Source organism: Elgaria multicarinata, chromosome 1, assembly GCF_023053635.1.
Source record: "Elgaria multicarinata webbii isolate HBS135686 ecotype San Diego chromosome 1, rElgMul1.1.pri, whole genome shotgun sequence".
Lineage (NCBI taxonomy): Eukaryota > Metazoa > Chordata > Lepidosauria > Squamata > Anguidae > Elgaria > Elgaria multicarinata.
Window position 1 is genome coordinate 216315337 of NC_086171.1, and position 14313 is coordinate 216329649.

General features: G+C 48.5%; 1 protein-coding gene across 2 annotated transcripts in view; it reads left to right on the forward strand.

The window, feature by feature from the left end:
- The window catches only part of HCK (HCK proto-oncogene, Src family tyrosine kinase), a 47884-nt gene that overhangs the window by 25654 nt on the left and 7917 nt on the right, over window positions 1–14313 (forward strand). For both annotated transcript variants that reach the window (XM_063147458.1, XM_063147457.1), the window contains exons 5-9: window positions 345–443; window positions 3949–4052; window positions 7847–7999; window positions 9734–9886; window positions 13434–13616. In XM_063147458.1, the coding sequence (XP_063003528.1) occupies window positions 345–443; window positions 3949–4052; window positions 7847–7999; window positions 9734–9886; window positions 13434–13616 (692 nt within the window). The remainder of the gene's footprint in view (window positions 1–344; window positions 444–3948; window positions 4053–7846; window positions 8000–9733; window positions 9887–13433; window positions 13617–14313) is intronic.

The following is a 14313-nucleotide window of genomic DNA, read 5'->3' on the forward strand; positions in this document are numbered from 1 at the left end:
TAGACTTATATCATGTCAAGAATAGGTTTGGGCTTTGGGAAACTAAGGCCACAGCTAGACCTAAGGTTTATCCTGGGATCATCCAGGGTTCACGCCTGCCTGAGCACTGGATCCCCTGTGTGTCACCTAGATGAACAAGTTTGACCTCTGGATGATCCAGGAATAAACCTTAGGTCTAGCTGTGGCCCAAGAGCAAAGGACTCAGGAGCCAATGAGCACCTCTCTATATGCCCTTCTTTGGATTTGGCATGCAGATGTTGCCACTGGAGACTGAAATGTGCTGACTCTCTCTCTCTCTCTCTCTCTCTCTCTCTCTCTCTCTCTCTCTCTCTCTTTCTCTCCAGCTCAGGCGAGTGGTGGAGAGCCAAGGCATTGACAACTGGGGAAGAGGGCTACATTCCTAGCAACTACGTCGCCAAGGTCAACTCGTTGGAGACAGAGGAGTGAGTCTGCCCCGCAGCAGTGGAACAGGGGACCCATCTTCTCTGCTCAGCAGTTGTGTCCTTGGGCTTTCCTGGATAGCTGTTGTGCTTCCTCTGCTTATCTGGCCTTCTGGGAGAGTAAAAAAAAAAACCCAAAAGGTGGAGAATATCCAAGTCAGGTCAGACAAAAGGGAGAAACAAGTTCTCAGGATGCAAAAGATGCTTTTATTTCAAAGCCCGACGCGTCGGGCTTTGAAATAAAAACATCTTTTGCATCCTGAGAACTTGTCTCTCCTTTTTTTCTGATCTTCTGGGAGAGTCTAATGTACTTTCTTGTGTCCTTTGGCCCTTTCTACACCTAAGGATTATCCCAGGAAAATGGAGGGATCGTCCCTGCCTGCTCCTGGGATCCCCTGTGTGTCATTTATTTATTTAAAACATGTATATCCCGCCCTATATCAATAAGTTCTCAGGGCGGCATACAGATAAAAACATACAGTATAAAACAATAAATATACACAGTTAAAAGCAAATTAAACCATAATCCAAGTTAAAACAATATATAATTTAAAAGCAATAGATGCAGTTAAAACAGTTAAAATGATGTGCCAGTGAGTTTAACCATCAAAGGCTTTGTTAAAAAGTCATGTTTTTACTTGGCGTCGAAATGAAATCAGTGTTCCAAGGGGAGGGCATTCCACAGAGAAGGCCTTCTCCCTTGTCTCATCATAGTGAATGTGTTGCGCTGGTGGGATGCGGAGAAGGGCTCCTCCAACAGATCTAAGGTCTCGGGCAGGCATATATAAGGAGAGGTGCTCTCTCAAGTATCGAGGTCCCAAGCCGTCTAGGGCTTTAAACGTCATTACCAGCACCTTGAATTCCGACCGGAAGCATATAGGCAGCCGGTGCAGTTCCTTTAAAACCGGTGTTATGTGGGCTCTGTAAGATGTACCTGCCAGCAGTCTAGCTGCTGCGTTTTTGCACTAGCTGCAATTTCTGCATCGTCTTCAAGGGCAGCCCCACGTAGAGTGCATTGCAGTAGTCTAATCGGGAAGTTACCAGTGCATGCACTACTGTGGCTAGGTTGTCCCTGTCCAGGAAAGGCCGTAGCTGGTGGATCAGCCGTAGCTCCATGCCACAGAATCCACCTGGGCTTCCAATGATAATGATGGATCTAGGAGTACTCCCAAGCTACGTACCTGCTCCTTCAGAGGGAGCACCACCTCATCCAGAACAGGCCGCTTACCCAATTCCCGGACTCGGGAACCACCAATCCACAGAGCTTCCGTCTTATCAGGATTCAGCTTCAGTTTATTGGCCCTCATCCAGCCCATTACAGCCTCCAGGCATTTGGATGCACAGGGATGATCCTGGGACAATCTCTGGAAAAAAGGCAGGCGTAGAAACGGCCTTTGCGAACCCAGGAAGGACCATAGCACAGTGCTAGACCTCACACTTTGCATGCAGAAAGCCCCAGGTTCAGTCACCACCATCCTCAGATGGGCTGGGAAAGAAACCCTCTCTGAGACTCTGAAGTAGGTCAGAGAAATCTGCAACAGAATCAAATGAGTTCAGCTTTTTATGAATCCGAGCCACGGATTCCACGGAGGAAATGACTTTTCCCAAGTTGCACAGATTCCACAGACCTTTGTTTGTTTATTTATTTAAACATTTGTATCCCTCCCTATATCACTGGGATCTCAGACTTGCAGGTTGGTTTTTTGGTGTGTGTGTGTGTGTTTATTATTATTTTCTGGAATTTTATCCAAAGTTAGTTGCTGAGAAATACATGAAAGCGGGGGGGGGGGGGGGAAGCACCGTCTAAAAAGCGCATTTCGGGGGCATTTGCACATTTTCTCAAGTGCAAAATTTGCACAAATGTGAACTTGCGCAAATTCAGGGAAATGGAAAAAATGCAATGCCACCAACAAGCGGACAGTGGAACGAAAAGGCACCTGACAATCTTTGAAATGCAGATGGGACGGATTTTACAAAATGGACTTCAATTCTCATCAGCCCCTGCCAGCATGACCAGTGGTAGTCCTAAACCTCTGGAGGGCTCCAGGCTACGGAGGGCTGTGTAGACAATACTGAGCCAGATGGACTGGCTTAAGGCACCTTTCACTGATTACCTGTGGGCTCCTCAATCACTCAGGAATGCTCACCAGGTATTCCTGCATATCACAATTATTTGTGTCCCTAAGGAAAGAAAGGAAAGGAACCTCTCGTGCAAGCACTGAGTCATTACTGACTCTTGGAGGGACGCCAGCTTTCGCTGACGTTTTCTTGGCAGACCTTATAGCGGGGTGGTTTGCCGTTGCCTTCCCCAGTCGTTATTCCCTTTCCCCCAGCTAACTGGGTACTCATTTTACCGACCTCGGGAGGATGGAAGGCTGAGTCGACCCGAGCCGGCTGACTGAAACCAGCTTCCGCTGGGATCAAACTCAGGCCGTGGGGAGAGTTTCGGCTGCAGTAACTGCCACTTACCACGCTGCGCCACACGAACATCCAAGCAGGTGGTGTGTGTATGCTCAAAGGCTAGTAGCCACCAGCTATCCAAGGCCATCAGTTCCAATTTCAGCAAGGATCCTCTAGCAATCAATGCCCATTTATTTATTTATTTATTTATTTATTTATTTATTACATTTTTATACCGCCTAATAGCTGAAGCTCTCTGGGCGGTTCACAAAAATTTAAACCATAATAAAACAACCAACAGTTTAAAAACACCAATACAAAATACAGTATAAAAAGCACAACCAGGATAAAACCATGCAGCAAAAATTGATATAAGATTAAAATACAGAGTTAGAACAGTAAAATTTAAATTTAAGTTAAAATTAAATGTTAAAATACTGAGAGAATAAAAAGGTCTTCAGCTGGTGATGAAAGGAGTACAGTGTAGGCGCCAGGCGGACCTCTCTGGGGAGCTCATTCCACAACTGGGGTGCCACAGCGGAGAAGGCCCTCCTTCTAGTAGCCACCTGCCTCACTTCCTTTGGCAGGGGCTCACAGCAAGAACATTGCTGTTACAATGCTGTTAAAATGCCTGGGAGAAGAGAAAAGTCTTGACCTGGTGCCAAAAAGATAACCATGTTGGCGCCAGGCGAGCCTCATCGGGGAGATCATTCCACAGTCAGGGAGCCACCACCGAGAAGGCCCTCTCCCATTCAAGAAGCTGCTTGAGCTATTAGCTATACAAAAGCTTGTGGCCACATTTTCCCCTCTTTTGGTCTACAATTCCCATGAGCCATGCTAGTTGGGGGATGATGAGAATTGTAATCCAACACATCCGAAGCTTGGGGAAGGCTGTCCTAGACAAAAGTTTGCCTCTTCTCTTGAAGACCGTAGCAGTGCGAACCTGTGGCCAAATATTCTTTCCTGGAAACTGCAAAGACACTTGCAGGGTTCATGCTCAGGTGTGACTTTTCCAGCCGGATTCTGGGGCCTTGGGAGGGTGTTGTGCACGGAAAGGCAGAAAAGGAACTTTGCTCATCTGGCTGTTCTTTGTCAATTGCCCTTTTAGGTGGTTTTTCAGAGGCATCAACCGAAAGGATGCAGAGAGGCAGTTACTGGCTCCTGGAAACGTCATTGGCTCCTTCATGATCCGAGACAGCGAAACGACCAGAGGTAATGTCCTCCTTTGGGCTGCAGGTGCCAGGTGGACTCTCTTCCCCACGAACAGCCAGGCGCCTTAGGAAACAGGGTAGTGGTGCCCAGAGCTCTGGCTGCCCAGGTTCCATTCACACACACACACACACACACACACTGTGATCTTGGGTCAAACTGGTGGTACAGGTTTTAGAGCCCTGCAGAAGTTTTCATAGAATCAAAGCAGATTCAAACAATTAGAATAAGTGGTTTTAAAACATTTTGGCCGAGTGATAAAGACACCCTCCTCTCCATTAATTGGGGATAATGGATTTTCTAAAAATGATTTGCATTAAAAATTACACGCCATCTGTTCTCCACAGTTGGGGGAGAATATCTTTTTAACCCAATGAAAATGCTTTAAAAACCAATGACAGAAGCCCTGGGGGTGGCTGGCAGCAGCTTATAAGAGGCAGTTCTCCCATCTCCCTCACATGGGAGGGGGATCCCTCTTCCCAGGCGATACCTGCGGCCCCGTATATGCATCATCTCAAAATCAAGGGACGTATGCTTCCCTCCTCTTCAAAAGGATTGCTGCATTCATAGGCCCATTTAGGTTGATTATTTTAATCCATTTGAAATTAGGGGTGTGACGGGAATCAGTTCATTGAGTTGGGCCAGATCTACGCTACTGCTTTAAAGCACTTTATAACAGTTTTGGCAACTGTATCTGGAGTGTGTCCTGGGCTCCAACAGTTGTCAAAACTGTTTCAAGGTTGGACTACTGCAACCTTCTTCTCTCTGGCCTTCCTTCTTCTCACATCAGTCCGTTGGTTTCTGTTCACCACTCTGCCGCAAAGATCATCTTCTTGGCTCGCCGCTCCGACCATGTTACTCCGCTTCTGAAATCTCTTCATTGGCTTCCAATTCACCACAGAATCCAATATAAACTTCTCCTGTTAACCTTCAAAGCTTTTCACGGTCTAGCTCCTTCCTATCTCTCCTCTCTCATCTCACACTATTGCCCCGCTCGTGCTCTTCGCTCCTCTGATGCCATGTTTCTCGCCTGCCCAAGGGCCTCTACTTCCCTTGCTCGGCTTCGTCCATTCTCTTCTGCTGCCCCTTACGCCTGGAACGCTCTTCCAGAACATTTGAGAACTACAAGTTCAACCGCAGCTTTTAAAGCTCAACTAAAAACTTTTCTTTTTCCTAAAGCTTTTAAAACTTGATTTTGTTCTGACTTTATACTGTTAGTTTTACCCTACCCTGTGCCTGCTTACCCTACCCTGTACCTGTTTGCATTCTCTTCCCCTCCTTATTGTTTTACTATGATTTTATTAGATTGTAAGCCTATGCGGCAGGGTCTTGCTATTTACTGTTTTACTCTGTACAGCACCATGTACACTGATGGTGCTATATAAATAAATAAATAATAATAATAATAATAATAATAATAATAATAATAATAATAATAGTTATAAAGCGCTTTAAAGCAGTAGCATAGATCCTGCCTTGGTTTGCCATTTAAAAAGTTCTACACCAATTGGTCTTGATTCATTGGGCAGCCAGAGCCAGCCTAGGACATTTTGCTGCCTGGGGTGAAGGCCAAAATTAGCCTTCCCCAGCCTGGTTCCCTCCAGGTGTGTTGGACTACAACTCCCATCATCCCCAGCCAGCATGGCCATTGGCTGAATAAGGCTAGGAAAGATGCTCTTCCCTCCCCGTTTTTTTATTTATTTATTTATTGCATTTATATACCACCCCATAGCCGAAGTTCTCTGGCCCCGGTTTACAAAGATTAAAACAGTGAACATTAAAAACAAGTATGCAAAATTTAAAAAACAAAAGCATAAAAACAGATGCTATCCAGTTAAAAACAACTATTCTGGGGTCAGTTAAAAAAAAAAAAAAAGCTCAGCATATGCCGTTAAATTCCTGGGAGAAGAGAAAAGTCTTGACTTGGCGCCAAAAAGATGACAATGTTGTCACCAGGTGAGCCTTGTTGGAGAGTTAATTCCACAATTGAGGGGCCGCCACTGAAAAGGCCCTCTCCCTTGTTGCCATCCTCCAAGCTTCCCTTGGAGTAGGCACCTGGAGAATGTAAGGAAGCTATGCAGACTGGCCCTTGACTCTCTCTTCAACGCAGTGTCCTTCTCCACACTTGAGAGCGTCAGGCTAGCTTTATGAGCGTACAGCACAACAGCCCTCATAGCTCGTCATAGGATCGTCCCTGTGCATCCAAATAATCCCAGGAGCAGGCACGGATGATCCCTCCATTTTCCCAGGATAACCGAGACCTCGGTTATCCCAGTTTTACCTGCAAGTGCGCTGCGGCTCCTGTGCTGTTGTTTTTAAAAATGGCGGGTGTGGTGTCTCTCCTCCCTCCCGGGACGTCACGCTTCTGTTAGATGTTCAGGCACGATCCTGGAAGCAAGTAAGTCCGGGATTGTCCCCCCTCCCTCCCCGAAGGCCCTTAGGTGCAGAAAAGGCCGGAGTCAAAAGACCGCAGACAGGATCCTTGAAAGCAATTCTTTGTATTATTAGAGAAGAAGAAGAATGTAAAATGAATTAAAATCACACATCAGGGAAATTAGACTCATAATGTTCACACATAATGACAGCTGCTTGATTAAAAAAAACACTGTTGGGTTCTTGTACGTGAGCGGGTGCAATGCCTGCAGCGCAAAGACCTCTTATGCTTTAACACACCACCCACAATCGGCGCCTTTGTAGGTTGCACGGCAATGAGTGGGGTGCCGCTGGGCTCAGTCCTGGGCCCAGTGCTCTTCAACATTTTTATTAATGATTTGGACGAGGAGGTGCAGGGAATGCTGATCAAATTTGCAGATGACACCAAATTGGGTGGGATAGCTAATACCCTGGAAGACAGAAACAAACTTCAAAGTGATCTTGATAGGCTGGAGTGCTGGGCTGAAAACAACAGAATGAAATTCAATAGGGATAAATGCCAAGTTCTACATTTAGGGAATAGAAACCAAAGGCACAGTTACAAGATGGGGGACACTTGGCTCAGCAATACTACAAATGAGAAAGATCTTGGAATTGTTGTAGATCACAAGCTGAATAGGAGCCAACAGTGCGATATGGCTGCAAGAAAGGCAAATGCTCTTTTGGGCTGCATTAATAGAAGTACAGCTTCCAAATCACGTGAGGTCCTGGTTCCTCTCTATTCGGCCCTGGCTAGGCCTCATCTAGAGTATTGCGTCCAGTTCTGGGCTCCACACTTCAAGAAGGACGCAGACAAGCTGGAGCGTGTTCAGAGGATGGCAACTAGGATGATAAGGGGTCTGGAAACAAAGCCCTATGAAGAGAGACTGAAAGAACTGGGCATGTTTAGCCTGGAGAAGAGAAGATGGAGGGGAGACATGAGAGCACTCTTCAAATACTTAAAAGGTTGTCACACAGAGGAGGGCCAGGATCTCTTCTCGATCCTCCCAGAGTGCAGGACACAGAATAATGGGCTCAAGTTAAAGGAAGCCAGATTCCGGCTGGACATTAGGAAAAACTTCCTGACTGTTAGAGCAGTACGACAAAGGAACCAGTTCCCTAGGGAGGTGGTGGGCTCTCCCACACTAGAGGCCTTCAAGAGGCATCTGGACAACCATCTGTCAGGGAGGCTTTAGGGTGGATTCCTGCATTGAGCAGGGGGTTGGTCTCGATGGCCTTGTAGGCCCCTTCCGACTCTGCTATTCTATGATTCTGTGGCCCAATGGTTGGATCTGAAATCCTGGCGGAGGGTTTGGGGTGGGGGGTGGGGAACAGATGAAATCGCTGCCCTTCTTCTCAACCCCCTTTTCTCCCTCCTGGCGCAGGGAGCTACTCCCTGTCCGTGAGAGATTTTGACCCCCAGAACAAAGCGGACAAGGTGAAACATTACAAGATCCGGACGCTGGACAGTGGCGGCTTCTACATCTCCCCGCGGAGCACCTTCAGCACCCTGCAGGAGATGGTCAGCCATTACAAGGGTAAGGCTCAGGGTTCTTGCGCTGGCGATCCTGCATCGACACTGAGAAGCCTCTTTGTCTCTTTGCTCCAGAGTTAGAAGCCATCCCCGTTGGGCTGAGGCAAGCAAGGAAGCCGGGTCAAGCCCCACCCCCGGCCCCTTGGGGTCTGGGCTGGCGTCAAGTGTAGGCAGGGCTGGGCACTTGTTGAGGGTCCCTACTGACAAGACCCCCCGGCGTTGCTCCCCTTCTTCCCAGTGGCAAACTGCGAGTTCTCCTGCCCCCTCACTCTGGCCCACACAGTGGAGGTGATGGTCTGAGAAGCAGCTGCGTCCTGCCTCTCTAGCAAAGCAAGTGGGAACTATGATGAGAAAAGAGGGTGAGGAACAACAGCGGCTGGTGACAATGGGGGTGAGACGGGAGATTCATTGAGGGAGGGGGCCCATTGGGGGGGGGTCTTGCCCAACGGCCCCCTAAAACCTGGAGCTGTGGGTCTGTGTTGTGTACCACTGGCTCTTGCACGCCCTCGCCAAAAGCCGCCACGTGATTTGGAAAGTGGGGGAGCCCGCGTTATGTGTAAAAGCAAATCCGATTCAAAAGACCCGGAATTGCATCGTTGAAAAGTCTTCATCCTGCCACAGTTTTGTGACTGGGATAAAGTGGGAGTCGCGCATGCGTTCACTTGATGGCCACGGTTTGCTCGGAGGGGATTTTGGCCCGGCGGTTACGCACTGGAAGGCCTTAGATGTGTTCCTCTTTGGTGCTGGCGGGTGGGAATGTATAGGGCAGCCTCCCCGTGACCTGGTCCCCTCCAAATGTGTGGATCCACAACTCCCATTGAACCCAGACAGCACGACCCAAGCGGGGACTGTAAGGTACAGAAACTCCACCAACCATTCTAAACTGAGAAGATTCCAGGACTACCTGGCCTCTTGATTTTTGAAGGCAGCTTAGAGATTTTATTACATCAAGTGATATATAAATATTCATCCATCCATCCATAAAAGGCCATTAGTGGTTTTCTGTCCTTCCTTTCGGGTCATCTCACTCTGCCTTACAATATAGTAGGTGCCCCCCCAAGTGAGAAGACCCTCTCACAAGGAAAGGAGGGTTGGTCAAATACCTGTTGTTTGATGGGACAAAGTGCAATCCCTTCCAGTTGTCCCTCGTCCTTGCCTGGTGAGGGTCACCTCTAAGCTGAAAGGTGTGAGCCACCTGCTTCTTATTTTAAGCAGGCCCCTCCTGCCTCTGTGGGCCAAGGGCCAGGAGGACCCAACTGGCCAACTCCACTGGTCCTGAGCATGCTATGTCCTCTTTTTTATTTCATAAGGAGAACTTGAGCACCGTGAGCAAGTAGCACTGCCTATCCTGGGAATAGCTCAGTGGTAGAGTCCCTACTTTGCATCCAGAAGGTTTGATCCCGATGGCATCTCCAGGTAGGGCTAGGGAAGAATCCTGCCTGAAACCCTGGAGAGCCGCTGCTGCCAGTCAGTGTCGACAATACTGAGCAAGATGGACTGATAATCTGACTTGCTATAAGTCAGCTTCCCGTGTTCGTATTTTACTGGCTCTACCTGTTGCAAAAAGTTTTCCCCCTGGTGGTCCGGGGGCTGCCGCCTTCCATGTAGCAACGTTTGGGGTCCATTTGGAGCACGGTTATCTAAAAGGGTCAGCGATATACAGCCTTGCTCTTGCATTTTGAGCTGTCCTGCATAGTGGAAACACCTGACTGGGGTACTCCTCCTGGCTCTCTTTCAGCCCAAAGTGACGGGCTGTGCCAATCGCTGACCTTCCCGTGCCTCGCGCCGAAGCCTCAGCAACCCTGGGAGAAGGACGCTTGGGAAATCCCCCGGAACTCCCTGAAGCTGGAGAAGAAATTGGGAGCAGGGCAGTTTGGAGAAGTCTGGATGGGTAAGAACCTCTCAATCGTCCTGCTGAGTCAGACCAAAGGTCCATCCAGTCCAGCATCTTGTTTTTCATCCTGGACAGCCAGATGGACCTCTGGGAAGCCACAAGCAGGAGAGAAGGTTTCCCCCTTGATGTATCTCCCAGTCACGGACATTCGGACGTATACTCTGACTCTGAATGGTGGTTCCAGATAGATGTAGTCAATCCTTCCAGAGTGCAGGACACGGAATAACGGGCTCAAGTTGAAGGAAGCCAGATTCCAGCTGGACACCAGGAAAAAATTCCTGACTGTTAGAGCAGTATGACAATGGAATCAGTTACCTAGGGAGGTTGTGGGCTCTCCCACACTAGAGGCCTTCGAGAGGCAGCTGGACAACCCTCTGTCAGGGATGCTTTAGGGTGGATTCCTGCACTGAGCAGGGGGTTGGACTCGATGGCCTTGGAGGTCCCTTCCAACTCTGCTATTCTATGATTCTAATAGCTATTGACAGATATAGCATGGCTAATGGCCACTAATAGACCCATCCTGGTTTGTGGGTTTTTCTAGCCGCCTCTCAGCCATGGAAGCCAGGGGCCACAGCCCGCTTTTGTGGTAGCAAAACACGCAAGTGAGCGACATGTTGCATAAAAAAGGTTAAGAGCTACTGGGGGATGGGGGGGAGGTGGAGTTCAAAAGCAGTAAAACGAAAGAGGGACACCCTCCACAAATATCAGAGATAGCAAGGGAACCAAGACATATACCAGCCTTCCCCAAGCTGGGGCCCTCCACATGGGTTGGACAGTCCAAAATATCTGGAGGGCCCCAGATTGGAAAAGGCTAGTGGAGGCTGGTGGTTCCGACGTCAGTGGGGCCGTGAATCCGCTCCGGTTTTCAAATCAGTCAGAACTCTAAAGCTGCGAGGCTCTTTTAGAGCTCTGATTGGTTCTGGCTGAAACCCGGAGCGGATGCACGGCCCTACTGATATTGGAGGCACCAGCCTCCACTGGGGAAGGTGGGTGTATACATGTTTGGAGAATAAAAAAACGACCCCTCTTTCCTTCTCACGGACAAGACGCTTCACACAACTCTCTGCTCTTCTCTCTCTGGTGCACGGATGAGCAGCTGTGGACCCCCTGCCAGATTCAGCACCTTCAGGGACAGTTTTGGCCCCATAGTTGCTGATCCCAAGGCGGAAGGTGGTGTCAACTAGTAGGTGGCTTTGGACAGGGGAGCTGCTAGTCATCTCCATGCGTTGGGGATGTTGGTGGGACGTGGGTCTTCTGCCCTCGCTTCAGAGCAGCATATTTATTTATTTATTTATTTATTTATTGCACTTATATACCGCCCCCATAGCCAGGGCTCTCTGGGCGGTTTACAGAAATTCTAAAATTGAGATAAAAACAAGTATACAAAATTTAAAATTCTAAAACACAGAACATACACACATAAAGCATTAAAAACCGTTAAAAAACTAAACATGTGGGTGATTAAGATGTGCTGCCATATGCCTGGGCAAAGAGGAAAGTCTTAACCTGGCGCCGGAAAGATAGCAGCGTTGGCGCCAGGCGAGCCTCGTCAGAGAGATCATTCCGTAGTCTGGGGGCCACCACCGAAAAGGCCCTGTCCCTCGTTGGCACACTCCGAGCCTCTCTCGGAGTAGGCACCCGGAGGAGGACCTTAGATGTTGAACGTAGTGACCGGGTATATTCACGTCAGGGGAGAGGTGTTCCATCGGGTATTGTGGTCCCAAGGCGTGTAAGGCTTTATAGGTCAAAACCAGCACCTTGAATTGGGCTCGGAAACATACAGGCAGCCAGTGCAAGCGGACCAGAGCAGGTGTTATATGGTCGAATCTTCTGCTTCCCGAAATCAGTCTGGCCGCTACATTTTGCACGAGCTGCAGCTTCTGAACTGTCTTCAAAGGCAGCCCTACGTAGAGTGCATTGCAGTAATCTAACTTGGAGGTTACCAGAGCATGGACAACTGAAGCCAGGTTATCCCTGTCCAGATAGGGGCGTAGCTGGGCCACCAACCGGAGTTTGTAGAAGGCACTCCGCATAACGCTCTTACTGCCAGTGCCTTGGCCTCAGGAGAGGCATTTCACCCATTTAGAATGAAGAAAAAAGCTGCAAAAGCCAGGAAATTATTGGCAGTTAGGGGAAACGGGGTGGGACCAGAATTCGATTTGGCCTACGGGCCTGAGATTCAGTACCACTGTCATAACATCAGGGCCTGCTTCAGTTGGAAACACATACACCCCGCAGGGCTAACGGTCATGTTGACCCTGTGAGGAAGAAGAAGGAGATGTTGGTCTGCCCCTCCATTGGGAGATGAGAGGGGGGAGCAGGACCTTCCTATCAGTCCTGCTAAACAGTTTCCTTAATTTCTTTTCCTTTTCCTCCTCTTCCCTCCCCATCCCCTTTTCCTCGTGTGTCATGACTTTTTTTTTTTTAGAATGTAAGCCTGAGGGCAGGGACTGTCTTCTTTACTGATTTATTGTAAGCCGCTCCAGAAGCCTTTTTGGTTGAAGTGCGGGATAAAAATACTCTAAATAAATAAGGCTGTCATTGCCTGTTCTGGATGGGGTTGCACTGCCTCTGAAAGATCAGGTTCGTAGTTTGGGGGTACTCTTAGACCCATCTCTGTTGTTGGAGGCTCAAGTAGCTGCCACGGCTCGGAGTGCCTTTTACCAGCTTCGGCTGGTCCGCCAACTACGGCCTCTCCTGGACAGGGACAGCTTGGCCATGGTGGTACAGGCATTGGTAACCTCAAGATTGGATTACTGCAATGCGCTCTATGTGGGGCTGCCCTTGAAGCTGTTCCGGAAGCTGGAGCTTGTGCAGAACGCTGCAGCCTAGCTGTTATCTGGAGCTGCCTCTTTCCAGCATGTAACTCCTCTGCTGAGGGAACTGCACTGGCTGCCTATTCGCTACCGGGCCAGGTTTAAGGTTCTAGTACTAGTGTACAAAGCCCTAAACAACTTGGGACCAGGATACCAGCAAGAGAGCCTTCTGCCCTACCAACCTGCCCGGTCACTGTGGTCACCCGAGGGCCTGTTCCTGGTGGTTCCACCTAGATCCATCCTCCGATTGGAGTCCACCAGGGGAAGAGCCTTCAGCGTGGTGGCCCCCCCCTCCTACGGAACTCCCTGCCTCTGGCAGTCAGGCAGACGCCAACTTTGTACTCCTTTCAGCGCCTCCTGAAAACATCATTGTTCCAGGAAGCCTTCCCTTAATGACCAGCCACAGTTCACGGTTCATTTTGCTTCTTTTAAAAAATCTGTTTTAAGGTGTTTTATTCTGTTTTTATTTTATCTTATACGCTGCTCCGAAATTTTGAATGGGGAGCAGTATATAAATATTGTAAGTAAATAAATAAATAAAGACTAGAACCTTTTTTTAAAAAAAATGTAGGCTGAGATTTTTGGCATGCAGAATTTTGCATCTGTTCTGCATTCGGCTTTTTTTCTTTGCTTGGCCTGGAATCACTGAAGACGGCAGAATGAGATTACCTGGTTCGTTGGGTATTGTGATTCTGGGCCTCTCAAATATCCCTGTCTCACTCCTCCAGCTACCTACAACATGCACACAAAAGTGGCTGTGAAAACCATGAAGCCGGGGAGCATGTCCGTGGAAGCTTTCCTGGAGGAGGCCAACATCATGAAGACCCTGCAGCACGACAAGCTGGTCAAACTCAACGCTGTGGTCACCAAGGAAGAGCCCATTTACATCATCACGGAATTCATGGAGAAAGGTAAGAACAAGGACAGAGCTGGGTGAGCTGCCAGTGGAGGCTGGTGGCTCCGATGCCAGTGGGGCTATGAATCCTCTCCAGGTTTCAGTCAGAACTACTACCGCAACCTTCTTCTCACTGGCCTTCCTTCTTCTCACATCAGTTCGTTGGTTTCTGTTCACCACTCTGCTGCTAAGATCATCTTCTTGGCTCGCCGCTCTGACCATGTTACTCCACTTCTGAAATCTCTTCATTGGCTTCCAATTCACCTCAGAATCCAATATAAACTTCTCCTGTTGACCTACAAAGCTTTTCACAGTCTAGCTCCTTCCTATCTTTCCTCGCTCCTCTCACACTATTGCCCCGCTCGTGCTCTTCGCTCCTCTGATGCCATGTTTCTCACCTGCCCAAGGATCTCTACTTCCCTTGCTCGGCTTCGTCCATTCTCTTCCGCTGCCCCTTACGCCTGGAACGCTCTTCCAGAACATTTGCGAACTACAAGTTCAATCGCAGCTTTTAAAGCTCAGCTAAAAACTTTTCTTTTTTCTAAAGCTTTTAAAACTTGATTTTGATCTTACTTTTATACTTTTAGTTTTACTCCACCCTGTGCCTGTTTGGTGCATTCTCTTCCCCTTCTTATTGTTTTATTATGATTCTATTAGAATGTAAGCCTATGCGGCAGGGGTTTGCTATTTTATTGTTTTACGCTGTACAGCAC